Source organism: Salvelinus alpinus, chromosome 26 (genome assembly GCF_045679555.1).
Source record: "Salvelinus alpinus chromosome 26, SLU_Salpinus.1, whole genome shotgun sequence".
NCBI lineage: Eukaryota > Metazoa > Chordata > Actinopteri > Salmoniformes > Salmonidae > Salvelinus > Salvelinus alpinus.
In genome coordinates this window covers 9,545,546-9,565,753 of record NC_092111.1, presented here as the reverse complement: position 1 = coordinate 9,565,753, position 20,208 = coordinate 9,545,546, and the positions used below count along the sequence as shown (strand labels likewise).

General features: G+C 42.4%; 1 protein-coding gene across 1 annotated transcript; it reads left to right on the top strand.

Annotated features, from left to right (window-relative positions):
- The first annotated feature begins 188 nt into the window (after nucleotides 1–188).
- LOC139554609 (cell adhesion molecule CEACAM20-like) lies at nucleotides 189–18,787 on the top strand. Its single transcript, XM_071367551.1, has 9 exons — nucleotides 189–339; nucleotides 630–968; nucleotides 3,557–3,841; nucleotides 4,522–4,788; nucleotides 6,532–6,810; nucleotides 7,033–7,287; nucleotides 7,503–7,623; nucleotides 14,934–14,974; nucleotides 15,535–18,787. Exons 1-8 carry the CDS (start codon nucleotides 291–293, stop codon nucleotides 14,950–14,952), a joined length of 1,614 nt encoding a protein of 537 aa, XP_071223652.1. The 5' UTR covers nucleotides 189–290; the 3' UTR covers nucleotides 14,953–14,974; nucleotides 15,535–18,787.
- The last annotated feature ends 1,421 nt before the right edge of the window (nucleotides 18,788–20,208 follow it).

Below are 20,208 nucleotides of genomic sequence, written 5' to 3'. Positions count from 1 at the left end.
TGAGCAGATATGATGACTTGTCATAAATTGTTAGGCTGTTTGAAATATTTTGGGCACAGAACTAGACATAATTTCTTCGATTTTTTTCATTCTCCGCAGTAGCAATAGTTGGTAGTATGTCAAAATAGAGTGTAGTATGTGAATGGGTTGCAATCCATTCTAAGAGGCGGTTTTCTGATGTTGACACCTTTACTGGGTGTGTACCACAAAGGAGTGTACTCATTCAGTTTGTAAAAGCGACAGGTAGCCCGCATTATTCTCTGTCGCAAGAAGGGTTCCAGACATCTGGGATGGATTTGTTTAATTTTAGGTCGCTTGTCATTTTGCTGTCAGCAGTTGGTAAGATTAATGAATATATAAATTATTGTTAACCCTACATGTAATAGTGGACCGAAGAAAACAAAATGTTTGGAGATGTGTTGGGTGGTTAGGTTTTGGAGGCGCAATCTTAAGGCGCATTGACGTGGTTCTAGTAGAATGCCTTTTTTAGGCCAATAATATAGGCTAACATTACAAACATGTATTTATAGTTTTTACTAGTGCATTGCATATAGCTTGCTTCCTTCTTGATGTATATCACAGACTTATATGTTGAAGTGAACACCTGTTTTCAAACCGGTTTCTCTCAGGATGCTGCAACGGGCAGAGCGTACTTCCAGCAGGCCCGTTGGAGGGAGTACAGGGAAAGAACGTCACGTTCAAAACCCTCATCATGCCCACAGATGTAGGCGACTTTATCACAGTATCTTGGAATTTCAACGGTGGTAGTGGACTTGTACCTGTTGTCACTTCTGCGCCCAAAGGAGAGACAGTTGGCGCTGGCTACGCAGGAAGAGTGTCACTGAATTCATCCACCGGTGTATTGAAGCTGGGACCCTTGACCGCGAAGGATAGCGGGGACTATGCGGTGACCATGGTCACAAGTGCTGCAGTACAGCGCACAGGTGTAACGGCGCTCAAAGTTCTAGGTGAGTAAGACGTTGATTGTGCATAAAAGTGGTTAATTGAATGCGTAAATGTCCCGAAGTAGCCTAAACATTTTGGCATATGTTTTCCAAAATCAACTTTGTTATTTACAACCAACTGTTTTCGGCTACTCTATTTATTCCCAAGTAGGCCCTACTCCACAAATACATTTTGATGTATATTTCCCTAATAATGATTCAAACTAGTTTTTTTTTAAATAGGTAAAAATGCAAAAACGATCAAAGTGAGAAATAAACTGAAATGTGCTTCGAGGCCTATATGTGCAGGGTTTTGAATTATATCCATCTTTAGGGTGTGGCCCTGTTGCTTGGAAAACGAACATTCTAACCTACTACCATGCTCTAGAAATATGGGATGGAGTTATGTCACTGGCGTTATACTGTATTGCTACAGACCTAGGCCTATCTTTAGTAATGTGTGTGGCTGTGATGGCACAAGGCATTTCATGGATTAATGCTTATCCATGCCAATATTCCAAATGAGTTTTGCCATATCTCAGCTATACACCTACACCACAGTGCCTTCAGAAAGTATTCATACTCCTTGACTTATATCACATTTTGTTGTGTTACAGCCTGAATATTTTTTCTCTCACCCATCTACACACAATACCCCATAATGACAAAGTGTAAATCATGTTTTTAGAAATTAAAAAATGCACATTTATTTAAAATTAAATGCAGAAATACCTAATTTACATTAGTATTCTCACCCTTGAGTCAATACTTTGTAGAAGCACCTTTGGCAGCTACTGTATTACAGCTGTGAGTCTTTCTGGGTAAGTCTCTAAGAGCTTTCCACACCTGGATTGTACAATATTTGCCCATTACTCCTTTCAAAATTCTTCAAGCTCTGTCAAATTTGTTGTTGATCATTTCTAGACAATCTTTTCCAGGTCTTGCCATAGATTTTCCAGTAGATTTAAGTCAAAACTGTAACTCGGCCACTCGGGAACATTCACTGTCTTCTTGGTAAGCAACTCCAGTGTAGATTTGGCTATGTGTTTTAGGTTATTGTCCTGCTGAAAGTTGAATTAATCTCCCAGTGTCTGGTGGAAAGCAGACTGAACCAGGTTTTCCTCTAGGATTTTGCCTGTGCTTAGCTACATTCTGTTTTTTGATATGACGTGTTAAGAATTACAATTTGTATGATATGTTACGAATTGCAAGGCTAGGGGTTAAGGTTAGGAGTTAGATTGAAAGTTAAGGTTGGGGGAAGGATTACCGAACATGCTAAGTAGCTAAAGTAGTTGCAAAGTTTTTCATTAACTCAAATTCTAAAGTTGTCCGTAATGAGATTCGAGCACGCAATCTTCAGGTTGCTAGATGTTCACATTATACGCCCACCCATCCACCCTAATTAAATGTTTTACCTTAAGTAACCTTCTGCCTATGTAACCATACCAAATGTAACATATCATACTAATTTGAGTGTCCCGGATGTATGTTTACTGTGTTACGTCTAGTCAATGAGAACAGGCATTACACTGATTTCAAAACTCTGTCAACTTCCTCTGTGACAACAACACCGAAAAAATAGGGGTATGGTTGTAGAGAATCAAAGGACCATGAATGTAATAAGAAACCTTAGGTGCTGGCTTAAGACCGGTAGCAATCGCTACAGCATGTCCGGCCAGAACAAGGATGAGGCGGATGTCCAGGTTAAGAAGGGTTTCATGGAAAAAGATAGCCACATTCACACACAGCTGACCACTCATGGTTCAGATAACTGAGACTCATGTCCACTGAGAACTGACATGAACTATGGTTCTGAAAGGAAAGAGGGGGGGGGGGAACATAGGCTATAGCACTGCGATAAATAAAGGTTCAATTAAAAAATAAATATATATAAATAATATGAATGACATGGCTGTATAAGCTAGCGCAGGAAAAGTATAAAACAGGAAAGGCTACAGCAGCATTTAACATTTGGATTAGTATTTATTTTTCACATACCGGTTTGTAATTAAGGAACATGAAAGTTCACATGTTACAGAAGGCATTTCTGCCCCCACAACAAATGCATTTGGATGCAAAAACGTTTTTTATTTTTGTAACTTTCAAATGCTTCTCCTTTAAAGTAATAACGTCCGTCATCCGCCCCCATTTGCATGCTGCGTCGCATATTCAAAGCGTGAAGGATGACAATGACGAGTCAGAACTAGGGAAATAGTTTACAAGTAAACTGGACATTCAGGTTTATGGCAAAGTGTAAAACCAGTAAGAGGTCATATACCATTTTGTTAGGTCAGATTAGAATGACCCCTGTGTATTTTTGGTCAGTTAAACTGCAATTTATTTTACGACATCACAGCCATTGAATGAGCACTTGTTCAGTTCACAACATGTTCAGAAAGCCTTTGCTGCCAAACTGTGGTTGACTTTTCATTAGTTTAATGCTTTCGCTCCCTTCCCCCTTAGCCTTAGAGTACAGGTTCCTTATATGCCACTCTCCCCTCCCTCTGCCTCAACTCAAGCACTGATAACAATTACCCTGACACCCCATGCCCTCTTTGCCATCACCTCGTCCTCCCATTCACCCTCCTTTACCTCCTCCCTCCCCTCTTCAGAACCGGTCACCGTCGTGACCATCAAGTCCAACCTGATTGAAGCGGTCGAGTTCAACAGCACTGTGGTCTTGACCTGTTCGGCCAAAGGCTCCTTCCTCATGTACAAGTGGCTCAACGGCACCGCGCCACTGGTCGCCGACGGGAATCATGTGACGTTGAGTGCAAACGAAACAGTGCTAACTGTGGCTGGAGTGTTCAGGAAGGATCTGGTCGGACCCATCTACTGCACAGCCTCCAACAAATTAGAGAGCGATAGCAGTGCCCCCTTCAACCTCACTGTCAGCTGTAAGTACCTATGTTCTTATAGCCTGGTCTCACATCTGTTTGAGCTGTCTCCTACTCCTATGGTCATTGTTAGAAAGACAGCACAAACAGATCTGGGACCAGGCTAATATTCTTATCCATTGATTCCGCTCACGTCTCCGCAAGGCTATCTGAAAGGTTCAGGTGGCGTCTAGTTTAGAGTCTTAGGAGGCTTTGTGTGACTTGGGACACTCCCAGTAGGCGTTTCTACACCCAAACCCAACTCTCCTGTTTACACCATGCCTGTGGTCCGATGGTTATGCTGATTTACCCTTTTCAAGAGAGTTGAAATCACGGCAACATTTTCTTTCTCAATTTTATCAACACGTAGATATGATATTGAGCAGTAGATCAATTCGTTTGTGTGACGGCTTTAGAATAAGTCATGCCAGCCATTTTCTATATTGTAACAGGTAGAGGCTGCTGATCTAAATCAGCCAGCCAGCTCAGGGTGGTATAATGCAGGTGACAGGAAAATGCAGGTCAGATAAGATCCACATTTCATCAAAGCCCATCTGAGTAGAGCACCTGGGAGGGGAAAGACCAAGCATGGCTTGTTTTTGTTAAGATTTTAATGAGCTGCTACATTGTAGTTTGCAGCCTTAGGCCTAAGCCTACATTTAACATTTTAAAAAATGGACCTAACTCCAATATATTTGCAGATGGGCCAGAAAACATCGCCATGACAGTCACCCCCACGGCTGAGGTCCAAAAGAAGGGTTCCAACATTACATTGACCTGCTCAGCCCAGTCTAGCCCTGCGGCTGTGATTCAGTGGATCCACAATGGAGTCCCGCTCAATGTGATGGGCCCCAAGCTGGTACTGGACAACATTGCCGAGGCACAGAGTGGAAACTACTCCTGCATGGCCAGCAATGCCAAAACCTTGCGATACCTGGAATCCACCACAGCCAAGTTCACTGTAGTAGGTGAGTAGAAGATCCACAAGAGCCAATGGGAAATCACAGTTTTGTACATGGATAGGAAGGGTGCGTTAGCAAATACAAAGGAGACCCATGGTAAACCATGGCACTGGTAAAGACCTAGAGAGTCAAATCTTACTCTAATAGAAAGCAAAGTAGGGAAACTGGTTGTTGCGTTCATTTGAGCTACAGTATTCTGGTTCTTGTCAGTAACATGTTTTTCAGATGCTGAACTCATTTGATTTTATTAGACTTATAGACTGACTTGATCTTGTTTAACTAATTACAAGGAAGTTGTTATTACCCGTTCTCCATTTAATGGTGAATATTTAATTGAAAAGGTTTGTTACAGCCAAATCATCCCTTTTGAGACAGTTTCTGTATCTGTAAGATAAAGAATGTGTCGTTAGTCCTCCAGCCCTGCCTCAAAGAGATGGTATCATCCTTATTAAGCTAATACCATGAACAGACAGACTGAAACCTGTTTCTTGGCTTCGCACCCAGAAGGCATAACACCGAACACGGAATGGATTCCATATGATTTTTAAGCCTACGGTACAAGTTTCAAACCCAGTGACCTCGTATCATGGCAACTGTGTACGTTCCCTTGTAGGTTTTTAAAGCTTGTGAAATATGTGCTGCATACCAATACAGTACAACGAGTGCATGGCCCTCGGTGTGTACTGAAACTGTTTACAACGGGAGACAGACAGTCTACCATGTTGTGAGTGACTAAAACCTGCTCGGTTGGGGGGATGGTCTTTCAAAATACCTGGAGTCTTTGAGTCGTGTGTGGTTCTTTTTCAAAGGAAGAGAGATTGTGGGATGTGGGGGGGGTGATGCTTGCCCATTAGCAGTCATTTCAGTCGTTCTATGAATGCTCCCCTCTACTTGGTAAACAGTAGTGACTTCAAGCCCAATTATTCCGTCACGAATCATAGTGACACATTTTACTTTTAATGACTGACCAAAGCTGAGGAAATAAGAATTTGCCTCTGAAAATGTTTGCCTTCAAGCCTAACACTTATTGGCCAAAGTATTGATTAGGCAGTTATGAGTCACCATTGAGGGCCATGAACTTTGTGTTTAAAATATATTATCTTGGCATTTGTTTTCCAACACTTATTAGTCTGGAAAGAAGACATCAAGATTAACAAGACAGTGGTTTCTCCTGTTCCACCTGTTCAACTGGTCCAAAACAAAAACAAACTTGGCCTTAGTCTCACTTTCAAGTGGTCTAGCATGACAGTGAGCATGTTAATTGCATTATCTATTCATGTAGGTCATTTGGTTTTGCTTGGTCGTGAAGTTTTTGGTACATCAGCCCATTAAAAAACTAATTGTAAAATAACATTCTATTTGATGTCACATTTTATGGAAACATGGCCTGGTATAAGCTGTACAGTGATATTGTATAGTAGCTACCCACAGACGTCAAATCAACGTCTATTCCATGTTGGTTCAACGTAATTTCCTTGACATGACGTGGAAACAACGTTGATTCAACCAGTGTGTGCCCGGAGTTCAGATGTAATGTCAGTAAGGTACAATGAAAGTACAATGTCTTCCAATTTAGTAGGCATCGTTAAATCCATCCAACTAAAATCTAATGAAGAGTTCATCAATCTTCATATATTCTAAATACTTTGTTGGTCTAGCACTCTGTAGTTGTGAGTGAAACAAGCTGTCTCTCAGTGTTATCATCTGGTCCGTGTAAACCCTAACTCCATTTGTCCTCTGTGTTTGTAGAGGCCATATCCGGCACTAAGATCACAGGCCCCAATGGAACGCTCGTTGCAGGTAACAGTACGGCCACCCTGAGCTGCCAGGCAAGTGCCGGCACCGCCGGCACCCGAGTGTGGCTGAAGAATGGCGTGGCACTGTCTCCTAGCAACAGGGTCGTGGTCTCGCCAGACAAGAGCTCGGTCACGATCAAGCCAGTGCAGAAGGAGGACAGTGGGGAGTACCAGTGCAAGCTGACCAATACTGTGAACACAGACTCTGCCAGTCTCAAGATAGGAGTCAACTGTGAGTATATGCCTCCTGACCTCTATACTGACCATTAACACCAATAAATGAAGTTAGCTTCTATATTTGGTTGTATATTCATAATGTTACAGTATCCAAAAAGAAAAGCCTTGTGTTTCACCCAAATCCACGATAAACTGTCTGAATGCTACAGTGTAGTATTATTGAGGTCAGAATGGCCAGGTGAATTTCAGGTATAAATTCTCCTTTCCTGTGTCTCAGTTGGTCCTGAGGCTGTGTCGGTGAAGGGGGATAGTGCCGTAGAGGTGAAAGACCGTGTCACGCTGAAGTGTACCTCAGTCTCCCTCCCTGCTGCCACCTACACCTGGAAGTTCAACGGGACGCTGACCGACGTGATGACAGCCGAGTACATCATCGAAGCCGCTGTGTACAAGAACACTGGGATTTATACCTGTGAAGCCAGCAACGCCGTCACCGGGTTGAGCAATGCCGTTGCCCACAAGCTGTCTGTCAAAGGTTTGATAGTGGAGGCTATAAGAGTATACCATCATTTGGCACCATGGTTCTTAGGATGTCTTCTCACCCTAACTTGTGTTGGGATATTCTACTCATAAATCATGTACGGTAGCACTGTACACATTTATCTCAGATGAAACCGTTGCATTACTTTGAGATGTTCTGATGATGACGATGATGATGATAAACGATAGATTGTTCTTGTGATTCCTCAGAGGAGGGAACACTGGATAATGGTCTGTCGGGCGGGCAGATCACTGGGATCATCATCGGCGTGATCATCGCCCTAGGGGCCATCATCGGTGTTGTCCTCCACATGAGACGGAAAAAAAGACAGTGAGTTTTCTTGGTTTTACCTTTGATCCACTTATGCTATTCCATAAAAGACTGTATGGCTTTGCAGACACAGCTGTTGTGTGTAATGGTACACAATTCTTCACCGTCTCTAAGTGCCCTACCTGTGAATCTCCAGTCCTCGCTTCATTCCTCTCATTCTTTGGCATCCTAGAACTTGTACACCCGGTTGTTACCAAGCATCTTCACTATGTTCGTAGAGGTCAAATTCTCTGCACTTCCAAAGCCCTATTTTAGCAAACTCTTTGTAGCTTTTCATTTGACTCAACACAGATAAAGACACTGATTTTGGGGGATTTACAGCAAGGTTTCATATGGAACTCCAAAGTGTCATTTCTGATCAATCCTATCACCAAAGTGAAAGTGATGCAAACGACCACATCCTCTGAGTTGCCTGCCAGTGGATGCAGGAATCGTTATCTTCAAGCAAAGAACAAACAGTTTAGTCAAGGCAGACACGGGCTGACACGCCTCGCACATTCCAGCATTTGGCAACAGAAATCTATGATAACACCCCTTCTGAACAAACCAGAAAGAGAGAAATATACCACAGGTGTCATTGCTCACAGTTTTGTCGTCAAAACCCTTTTTCTCATTGGAGCTCTTGTTGTAGTACTCGTTCACGTTCTCATTCCTCTCCCCTTCCTCGCTAATAAGAGTGTTGTCAGGCAGAGCAGACAAAGTGACCTGGTGGGACAGAGATCACTGGAGGTCAAGCATACTGTACCTGCAGAGCACGGTCTACAACCACCGCTCCAAGGTTCAGAGTTTGTCTCCCTGCTCCTCATTATCATAATCTGACAAACTCAAAATTGATATTTGAGGCTATTGTTCCTTGACGGCGTTCGCACTCCTGGAGGTCCATTGACTAAGAATGTCAGGTTTGGATCATTGGCAGGCAATTCTTGTAAGGTTGTCAATGGAAAAACAGGAACTCTATAAGTGAAGATGAACTATTGGGATTGCTCACTTAATATTTCCCATTTACCTGGCCGATTTCCAGAGTGTGCCTGCAGATACATTCCTTGAAATAGTTTTTGTTTCATTAGTAGATGTCGTACAAAGTAGTATTACGTACATCAGCTTTTTGTGTTTGTGGCCAGTAGAAAATAAAGAACGGAGGTGTGCGTAAAGGTTCACAACAAGGAAAGGGAAATAAAGTTACAGGGATTTCTGATGCAAAGACCAACCGCCTTCCTCCAGTCAGGAAGATGAGCCTCCAGATAACCAACCAGCATAACACGCATTTCCCCCAAAGTGCAGACTTCCTACTGGATAACTAACAAGCTGCTAAAAAGCAAAAGATACAACATTTTACTTGAGTTCACTTCATTGTCGTGTTTACAGCCGGTGAACAAGGGGAATGCAGTGTGGCGTTAAAAGTAGGCCTGGCTGGTTACGTTTACACAACCCTGTGTGCACAGCTGGGTTCACACAGACGCACACCTGTTTTAGATGAGAGAGGGACTGGCAGGTTCAAAGCCCCAAACACCATACTGTTCCTGATTAGTGTGATAGGTGACTGGCAAATTGGTGCACAGCAGGCCAGGCCCCTATGTAAAATGGGGGGGATCAGCGATTACAGGTCCCGATAGTGTAGGTTTCTGGAAAAGGGCACTGTCTTTATAGGGAGCATATTATTTTCTCCGGTAGAGGATATAGATAGATGCATGTCTTGGGTGTACACTGAATTTGTTTAACCATGTTCTGATATACGTTACTGGACACTTTTACAGAGTATCCAAGATTGATTAAAACAACTAAGATATGATTCTGTTGATATACCATGACATGTGTACAGTAGATAACTGTGATACGTCACAGATAAACCACTGCCAAAGACCTGCATGTATTTATTCTGTCTCGCTCTCCTCATTCTGCCTGGCCTTGTCAGCCTGGATCAACGCTATGGGTTTCAGTATTTTGAAAACCCAGTCGGACCACATTCCAACACTCTCTCTAGCCTCGCACTCAGGAGAGGAAGATTCCATCTCAACAGGGGGGTCCGCCTCTTTTCGCCCCTCTCTGAATCACCTTAAGATAACAAGCTGTCGGGGCGTGGTGGCCCCGGGCAGTGGAACGGACACTTCCAGCCGAGCCTAAGCCCCTCTCCTCACTTCAGATTCAGCCTATTTAATAGGCACGTACAGTGTTGCAGGTGTGATTGTAGGGTACAGTGAAAAGTCTTAGTCTTAGAGCTCCAACATGCAGGAATAAGTGAAATAAAATAATGGAAATGGTAATAAAAAACAACAATAGAAATGGCACTAAATACATAATAACAACTGTGGCGGTGATAAATAAATCAATTAAGTAGCAGGTGACTAGTGGTGGCTGTTCAGCAGTCTGATGGTCTGAGGGTAGAAACTTTCAGTTTTTGACACGATGCTCCTGTACTGCCCGTGTCTGAGTGATTGAAGCGGGGAGAACAGGGTGTGGCTGGGGACCGTGATGATCTGCTTGGTCTTCCTGTGACATCTGGTGTTGTAGGTGTCCTGTAGGACAGACAGTGTGCGTTCGGCTGCACGTATCACCCTCATAAGAGCCTTGCTGTCCGCGGCGGTGAAGTTTCCGTACCAGGCTGCGATGCAGCCCGACAGTATGCACTCGATGGTGCTCCTATAGAACACAGTGAGGGCCCTCGAGGACAGGCCAAATTTCTTCAGCATCCAGAGGTTGAATAGTCATCACGTCGGTCAGCGTCCCATTGAACTTCCAGGTGTAGGTGGCAGCAGGGAGGGAGACTGAGGTACACTTCAGCGTGACACGGTCTTTCACCTCTACGGCACTATCCCCCTTCACAGGACCCAGTTGCATAGGGAGGAGTTCAGACCCAGGGCTGTGAGCTTTGTAATGAGCTTATAGGGCACTATGGTATTGAAGGCCGAGCTCTGGTCGATGAACAGCATCCTCACATATGTGACCAACTGGCTCAATCTTATGTAGCAAAATTTGAAATTGTGTTTTTTACATTAGATAAAAGTTGAGACTCAGAGCTAGACAATGGTATATCATACACTACAGTTGAGGAACAATGGGAATGTAATTCTGCTTTGAAAGTTGATAAACTTGTAACCTCACTTTGGAGAAAATGGCCCTTGAATATTTTGGTACACCTACTGGAGAGCTCTTCTTTGTCTACAACAATTCAGCATCGTTCACACCCTCTTAAGCTTCACCCCCACCTAGCTCTTTAAGGATTCACATGTGAGGCCATGATGTTAACAACCAAAGATTTCAAGAGTAAAGGCTGGTTTATACTACGGGTGTGTTCATAAATTCAATCTGGAGTGCCAGAGCTTGCTCAGAGTGCACTCTGGGCGTTCGTAAATTTAGAGTGTTGTCACATTGTCCGTTCGTAAATTCCGAGCGTTTTGCTCTCGGAGCGTTCAGAGCGCATACTGGACGCTCTGGCCTAGGAGTAGGGTTGATCTGAACATTCTGACCTAACAACAACAGTCAAGCACCCAAACTAACTGACTAACGTTGGCTAGCTTGCTAGCTACTTCCAGACACAAATGAGGGAACAGCTCACTCTGACCATTTTACTCACCACAGCAGAGCTGGTTAGGCTGTTTTTATGTTGGTGACTGCAACTGTGCTTCTGGCAACAATTTAATTAAGCTTTTTTTGCCAACGTTTACTGACACCGGCCATATTGAACAGGTGTTGAGCGTTCGTAAATTTGTCTGTTATTCTGCTCTCTGGCACGCTCAGACGAGTGCTCTGAAATCGGAGTAGATAGCCAGAGTGAATTTACCAGCTACGTCTATCGACAGTTGTTGCAGTAACATGAACATTCTATTGAAATGGTTACTTGCAAAGCGGAGTCTTTTGTTTAGACATGTAGCTAGCTAGCTAAACAATGAACCATAATCCCAACTCATAACGTTACTACCTTGCATGAATCTGCAGGTAGCTAACCAACCAGGTTCAATGTTAGCTAGCTAGCTAACATTAGGCTATAACTACCAATGCAAATAGCCCTGAGATACAAATAATATTACTACACAGATCATACACGTAACGTTAGCTCGCGAGCCAGCCAGCTAACGTTAACTAGCTAGCTAACAGTACACTTTAACTTGAAATTAAAACAACTTTCTGACAAAATTAGAAATGTGTAATATCTGAAAATGTTGCTAGTTTACTACCTGTATACATTAATGGACGCTTCTCCCTCTCAGTCACGGATGCCATGGTTGCCCTTAGTTTAAAGATGTAATCCGGAGACAGGTGTTTTATACAACAGCCTTCAGTGTGTTCTCTTTTCAACTCCGTCTGCATATTTGCAATCAAACGCCAGAATTTTCTCCATCTCCTTAGCTACTGTATCATACTCTAATTCCACCATGCATTCCACTGATTTCAAAACTCGGTCCTCCAGAAAGTGGAGAGCAACACCTTTTGCAGTTCTACTACGTGACATCTTAAAAATCTGCATTAGAAAGGATTACCTACACATACTGACCGGCTCAAATAAACAGAATCGTGCTACATGGCAGACCAATCTGAACTCATCTCTCATCTCAGCCCACCCATTATCTCAGCCAATTATGGCTAGCGGGAAGGTTCCTGTCTTTTTCTGTGGCTAAACCAATTGGCTCGTAATTTAACAATTTTATTCATATTTACAGATTGCATATAAGTTTGTAATTAAGGCACATGAATGTTCACATGTTCCAGAAGGCACTTCTGCCAAAAGAAACGCATTTTGATAAAAAAAAAAAAAAGTTAACTGCGTTCAAATGGCTTTCCTGTGGAGTAGTGATGCGCGACATACGCCTAGTTTCCTGAAATGAGTCACATTTGCATTCCTTTTGTCCAGGTGGGTAAGGGCAGTGTGCAGTGCAATAGCGATTACGTTGTCCGTTGATCTGTCAGGGCAGTAGGCTAATTGAAGAGGGACGGTGTGTCGGGGAAGGAAGAGGTGATATGGTATTTCACTAGCCTCTCAAAGCACTTCCTGATGACAGAAGTGAGAGCTACTGTAGTCTGTAGTCATTCAGCTCAATTACTTTCCCTTTCTAGGGCACAGAATGATAGTGGACATCTCGAAGCAGGTGGGTATAGAGGCCGGAGCTAGGGAGAGATTGAAAATGTCAGAACACAACAGCCAGCTGGTCTGCACATGCTCTGAGGGCACTGCTAGAGATGCCGTCTGGGCCAGCAGCCTTGCGAGGGTTAACACGTTTGAATGACTTACTTGAATGGCAGCTCAGGGTCATTGTGCTCGTATCTTGAGAAAAAGGTGTTTAGCTCGTCCGGTAGGGTGGCGTTGGTGACCGTGATGTGGCTGGCTTTCTTTTTGTAGTCCATGATCGTTAGGAGCTCCTGTCACATACGCCTTGTGTCCGACCTGCTGAATTGCTCCTCCCCTTTGTCCCTATACTTGTGTTTCGCCATCTTGATCGATCTGCGTAAGTCATATTTGTACTGTTTAACCAAACTATTGTCCGTAGTCACCTTGCTCTGTTTATAAGCAGCATCTCTCTCCTCAGATTTCGGGTACGTTTTGATGGACTAGAGAGGTGGACCGAGATTGAGTCAGTGGAGCAATGATTAGATAAGGGGAAGTTATGCTCTTCTTTATTGCCATCACTTGGATTTTCCCCCATTCCATGGTAGTCACTGGTGATACGGGAGAGGCTGAGTTGAGAGCATGGTTGGAATGTCACCGTCGTGTCTGCACAGGTCTCTTGCTCTCTTTCTGTCCATCTCCCTCTTCTTCTCGCCTCTTCTGTATGTTACTGTCTTTCACTCTTTCTAACATTCTTACTCTACATTCCTCTCTTCCACTTGGTTCCATCTGTCCTCGCTTACCTTCCACTATGACTTAAAGTTTCCTCGACACGGTTTGTCCTGAGGGACATTCCTTACGGAAGTACTCATATTTTCTGGAGACATGCCGTAATTCAGCCATAGTACACGGGCATACCTGCAGGATCAAAGTGAAACTGCCAAGTACCCATTGTTGATATTGTAGTTATTGAGTCATCCTCTTCCTGTGTTTGTCCCCATTGTTATGTCTACTGTTCTTATCAATGGCACAAAACTAGGCTAGATGCTTTCTGAGATGAGATCACAGCATTACGAAGGTTACAGTACCTACCAACACTGCTCGTATTCGTCAGGGCATTAGGGTTGTTCATTAACCATTTAAACTCGTAGGAATTAGCCTATATGGATAGGGCTAAATATAAATGTTTTTACAGAAGAAATATGAAAACCATATGTATAACCATGGTAGCAATTAAAAGGAAACAGTTTGGACATTTTGGGGAAATTCTTAGACTAAAGGCGAGGACAAAACAGTTAATCTGACACTAGACGGAATCTTAACTTTACACCGTTGATTGTATGTGAATTTTACTTTTGCTGTACCTTTCGCCGCATTTGTTGATAACGAAATCGTAAAATACTCTGGATACATTAACTAACATGATAAGTATATTCAAATTTGGGGTAGGTACCAACATAAGACAAGAAATGAGAAGGGTTTGAGTGAGGTCTAACTGGTGTCTCCATGTGGCTTCACACCTCTACAAAGTGTCCACAGTTCCTAAGCAATTTCAATGCAATTTTATGACTCAAAGAAGAGTCTTCAACAATAAGGTGCTATTTCAAGCTCTCCTAGCTGTGTTGTTGAGGACCTAGAGCAAGCAGACTTGTAGTTGTTCAGAACAACACAGGGTATGACGCCATGTCATCTTGTAACTGAACATCACGCATGGTGATCATAAACGTTGACAACGTACTCTTTTATGATATGGAAATGTGAAGTGTTAGGCTTGCTTGTATGGCATAAAAGCGATATTTATTATAATCCTCAACGTCTCATCTTTCAAAATACTTTGAGTCCTCTTTATTTACGGCATTTCCCTCACTCAGACAACAAAACATTTGCTCAAATTGCCCGGGTACAGGGAGGGATGGGGCCAACATCTTGATACTCGGTGTGCTCAAGTTCAGAACCGCTGTCAGTCACAGTTACAATTTAGGCGCTTATCAGTGTCCAAATCTGCCCATTTCAACCTGTATATGGGTAAAGTGTAAAGAGCTACCTATGGGGTTTCCATCAAAGAAATTAGGAGACACAATTATTTTTAAATAATAGCTGCCTGCTTTATATTTGTTGCTGTCATGTGGATATATGAACTAAAATCAAGTCATTCAGGTTGTCAGAGAGAAGTTATCATCCCCACAACGAGGCGTCTTGTTTTCTCAAATCCCTTCAAAGTGAGGTCATCATTACACTAATCGCCACTATTTTATTTTATGTTCTGTTTCAGGGTCAACTCGCCATACTAGAAGAGTGCCTCGAGGAAAGCTGGTAAGCCGCTCTTTGATAACTCTCTATATTATCCTGAAGTTGTTTGCGTTGTCAGGCAACGCAGGCTAGCATTACCCTCTGTCGTAACAGCCGTTATCAAGGCTGTCTCCACTGACCTGGGACAAACATTTCCTTGTTGAGGACATTTTTACTGCATTGCGTTTGAGGCTATAGCTACTGTTCTGTGGTGCCACTCCGTATCACACACATTTACCTGAAAGGCCTTTCAGATAAGAATGTTGACTTTATACGTAGGGAGTGTGCACCAAGTCCGAGTCTGGCATAGCTACAGTAAATCAGTGTATCCATCTTTCATCTGAATGAACAAGTAAGGCAAAGGTCCTGATTGCTGTTATTATTTGATTTTGGCCTATTAGCATTTTGGGAGTTGAAGTAGAACAAAAGCCAGTAGATACTGTATAGCCTAACTATTACCAATGTTCACCTAAGAGGACTTTCAAATGAGGGCTGATGAAAACAAGATATTCAACTTCCGAACTTGTTCTTGTGGTTGTAAGTAGCGCTCAGTGGTAAGCTATGAGTTTTCTTCTTCCCCACAGGAGCTATCAGCCCAAAGAATCAGCCAATTATTCCCCTCAAGATCAATCTCTGCAGTCGGGAAGACCACTCAGGTGGAAACCTCCCCCAGGTCTGTCCAGCCAAACAAGCTATTCATCACAAAGTCCATATAACCCCAGGGGTCACAACATCACCCCCGTCCCTAACACTCACACATCAGACATGGTCATCTCCTTTGAAAATGGTGGTGTCCTTGGGCTTGGATTGGACCAGAAAGCTCCAACACATCTATCCAATCTATCTGTCTGTATGGGCTTATTTTCCTTCGCACACCTTCCCTCCTCTCCATCCATCCCATTGGCTAAGGTAAACAGCTTCCAACAGTCCCTGGGATGCTGACTCTTCCTCTTTTGCAAAACAGAGGAATGTCATTGCTTACATCAGTTTCTCCACACATTCCTTGGGAAATGACTCGCATCATAGACTTGAGCGATGGTGAGAAACTGGAGGAGGATTTAGTGGTGTAATACACTGGAGTCCCACGGGACTGTAGGTCTTAGTCACTTGGTCACTCCTCACTGAGTACACTCATCAGGGCGAATGGGCAAGTATCGTCTGAATCCTTCAAACACCTGACGGACACAGGTTCGTAAATCTGACGTTACCACAGACAGGTGTCTGCTTGATCCCAAGGAATGCTTTCCCCCCCCTTTTCTTTCCTGTCTTTACCTCTACAAGATCTGCTCGTAAGAACTTAATGTGAAGACAGCAATGACAAGATCCAACACGCAGCAAATATTCAGGGGAGAAGAAAAAAAAGGTGGGAATGTTTTTGTGGGCAAAGACATTCTTTTGGTTTTGGAGGGAAAATGTGTGTGCTTCAGGGCTGTGCTACTGAGTTTTTCTATTTGCTATATTCCACTTTTCAAATGTTTTAATAATTTGGCCTTTTGTAGTTTAAACCAAAAAAAGACAAAACTATGTTTTTCGAAACATGAATGAACAAGTGACATTTTATGTTAACTGTAACACAACCTGTTTTTACCCGCTTCTTAGCTTTGTTTTTGTCACTAGTATTTATTTTTCTGAACCCTCCGATGAATACATTGAGCTGATGGTGTTTTTTTTATCCAATGAATGATAATGAGTTGTTTGACAGCACACACAGGTATGTGACACCCAGTCATACACACAGAACTATGGGTTGAGAGTTCTTTATCTGCTAAGTTTCCTCCCACCATTTAAAGTCAATGGGGGGTTTTGTGTGGCACGAACAGTACAGGGCAGTTACTCTGGCAGAGTAATGTAAATGTCACTTGGCTGTGGAAGGTGTTTATTCTTGTGGTTTGACCTATTCTGTTAAAACATGTCATTACATAAAGCATTCCGTATATTCAAAGAGAAAGACACACACATAAAGACAGATACACAGACACCAGAACTTGAACACAGTAACCAAATACACTGAACAAAAATGTAAACGCAACATGTAAAGTGTTGGTCCCATGATTCATTAACTGAATATCCCAGAAATGTTCCATACACACAAAAAGCTTATTTCTCTCAAATTTTGTGCACAAATTTGTTAACATCCCTGTTGGTGAGAATTCTATCCTTTGTCAAGATAATCCATCTACCTGACAGGTGTGACATATCAGGAAGCTGATCAAACAGCATGATCATTACACAGGTGCATCTTGTGCTGGGGACAATAAACGGCCACTCGAAAATGTGCAGTTTTGTCACAAAACCCAATGCCACAGATGTCTCAAATTTTGAGGGAGCATGCAATTGGCATGCTGACTGCAGGAATGTCCACCGAAGCTGTTGTCAGAGAATTGAATAAGCCGCCTCCAACGTCGTTTTAGAGAATTTGGCAGTAACTCATTCCGATTGGCCTGGCCTGGCTCCCCAGTGTGTGGGCCTATGTCATGTTGCTGCGCACATGCCCAGTCATGTGAAATCCCTATATTAGGGCCTAATGAATTTATTTTAATTGACTGATTTCCTTATATGAACTGTAACTCAGTAAAATCTTAGAAATTGTTGCATGTTGCATTTATAGTTTTGTTCAGCATAGGTGCACTGGTCCAAATTGGTCCTGCCACTGCATGTAATAGTCATTAGTTTTCATAGAGATCTAAGTAAGAAACTTGATTGACTGAGGAAGAATGAGATTGTTCCGTTTTCGTCTCGTTGGTCTAGTTCTTGAAGATAAACAGGGAGAAATTGACACCTTTTACCTGAACAGTGTTTTAGTGTAGCTGAGCATTCTTATCAAAGTGATAGCCCAGCTCTGATGAAAAATGGAACAGCAATAAACTGCTCCCTTTGTAAATATGATTTACTTTATGTAAATGTATACTGTAATAAACATTGTATTTTTTAGGCTTGTCATCTATTTGGGGTTTCTTGCTTTATCTTAATTTGAATATTTCAAATGTCAGACACTTTCTCAGGTTGTTTCCAGAAAGGCGTATTATTCTTTAACGACTGACCAGCCTATATTCATAAATCATTATCTCTTTGTATAGACACGCCTCTGAGATGTTTTATTTATTCTTCTGTCCTTACTGCCATTTGCATTTGTTACAGTCTTGTTTCTTTTCAAATGGAACTTTCCTACCTATGTCTAGCTAGCCAACCCCAGCCTCTGTGTTTCCAGACAGCCAATCGCACCTCTCTCTCTTTCTCTCTCTCTCGTTCCTGGGATTTGGAATGACAGAACATAAAGGCGGTCTTGCTGCAGTTGGTGTGTGTGTGTATGCAATGGTGCTCTCCTCTCCTGCCACGCCAGTCCCCCTGTTTCTTCACAGATATGCCTCAGAAAGAAACTATGTAAAAACCTGCTTTAACAAAAGAGAAAGAGAATCCCTGCAGTGAGCGTGTTGTGTGCTCAGGGTGGGAAACCGACACCCTGAGCTCAGGGGTGGGTTAATTAAAGCATCCATATTTAATCTGAACCATAATAGACTGGATTTGAAACCACACATTTACATTTGAACAGGATTTGATCCTCTTGTAGACACATTCATATAGAATGAGCTAACCTGTCTAGAGTAATTGGAAAGGGAATACGAATGCACGGTTGGATGAAAAAGCACTACAAGGTGCAGGATGCTCTTGGCGGTGACCAGTCTATCAAGTTCATTTCATTTGCCTTCAGTCAACAATGGCTTTTTTTTTTAAACATTTTTACTTTTGGTCTGGTTGGGTGTTAAACAATGGGACAACTGTGTATCACTGTACTTGAATGTAAACGAAAACTCAATAAAATGTAAGTGTACAAAAATATCTCTGGATCCCTTTTAAAAGCTGTCTTTATTTCTTATAAGATTACACCACATCTAGGAGCTCAAGCTTTTTGTTACCAGTGTATTAGGTTTCTTGAGTGCAGAGTGTTCTGCATGTCAAACAACAGTGCAAAGTAAGGCATGAAATCAAATATACTGAATGTAAAGTGTTTTCGAACAATTATCTTGAAAATGAAAGCCAAGAGGAGTCTATATAATTCATTAATAACTTGATTGTAACATGTTTGTTGTGGCCATGCAGGTTTGAAGGCTATGTTGGGTGGAGGCTATCTCTACCTGACTTTCACTAACCCTGTCACTGTCAGGACGTTGTGCCTGCCAAGGACATTAGTTCATAAAGTCTGCTTGGCAGATCGAGTGAGTGTCTCTCACCCATGAACAGTGTAGTCTAAAGAATAGTCCCCAGTCACAAATGATGACTTTCAGGTTTTGCTCATATGTCACAGGGACAGTGCCCAGAGCTCTTGTACAAGGCAGTGCAGCCTTGAGAGAGGAGAGGGGAGGGGAGACCGTTTCAATGCTGTGATTATGACTCACCAACCTGACTTTCTGCAGATCAGGGCTGTCATTACCCTACTCTGTAATCACACTCACACCGGCCAATGTGTCTTTTTTTTTGTAGTAGGCAGATTAAAATGTCTGTAACTTGTTGGTACAAGTCCAGATGTATGGAACTTCAAACTGTTCCTTTAAAAAAACATTTTTTTTTTACAAATTAGCTTTCATGTTTGGAAATCAGTTTTGAAGAAAATAATAATGTTATGTGTAAATAACTAGTGGTAAATTATATTTTGTGATGTGTGAGTCATGACCTTTAACTGTATGTGCATATCTGTCTTAGCTATGAGTGCAAATTAATGTTCCCAAGTTACTCTTTTTTTGGGGGGGGTCCATCCAGCTCTCTCAATCCTCTACCATTGCATCTACACACTTATTCTCAACATACAGACATATTATTTCCTAGATATTAAAACTTGGTGTCAATTATTTCTTTACCGCTGGCTTCTCTTGCTCACAGACCTGAAACGTAACCAAACAGGTAGCATCTTCTAGATCAGAGTGAATCCCCCTCTGCGTGCAAGGCCCAGGGGCCTCATTTATAAACCGTGCATACAAACTAGATCCCAAAACATGCGTGCACCAGTTTTCACGCAAAAGTTGGCATTCACAAAAACTGAACTTGGTGTTAAAATGTAATCATGTTCCCGCAAACTTTAGACCATGTGTACTCACAGTTTCTAGTGGTTAAAGTGTTGCATTACAAGCAGGCAAGTATATTATTGTTTTGTACAAATGGGGGATATGATGGACAGGCTTATTCATAACGATAAACAAGTTAATAACAAAATGCAATCCTTTGCCGTTAGTGAGAAGGGTGAAAATCTATTTTGTTTATCTTCG

What these genes read in the sequence shown, in the direction of transcription:
- LOC139554609 (XM_071367551.1), top strand. Translation starts at nt 291, where the DNA reads ATGGATTTGTTTAATTTTAGGTCGCTTGTCATTTTGCTGTCAGCAGTT. An exon ending in AACGGCGCTCAAAGTTCTAG is followed by an intron (nt 969 to 3,556) that starts GTGAGTAAGACG and finishes TCCCCTCTTCAG; the next exon opens with AACCGGTCACCGTCGTGACC. An exon ending in TCTCAAGATAGGAGTCAACT is followed by an intron (nt 6,811 to 7,032) that starts GTGAGTATATGC and finishes CCTGTGTCTCAG; the next exon opens with TTGGTCCTGAGGCTGTGTCG.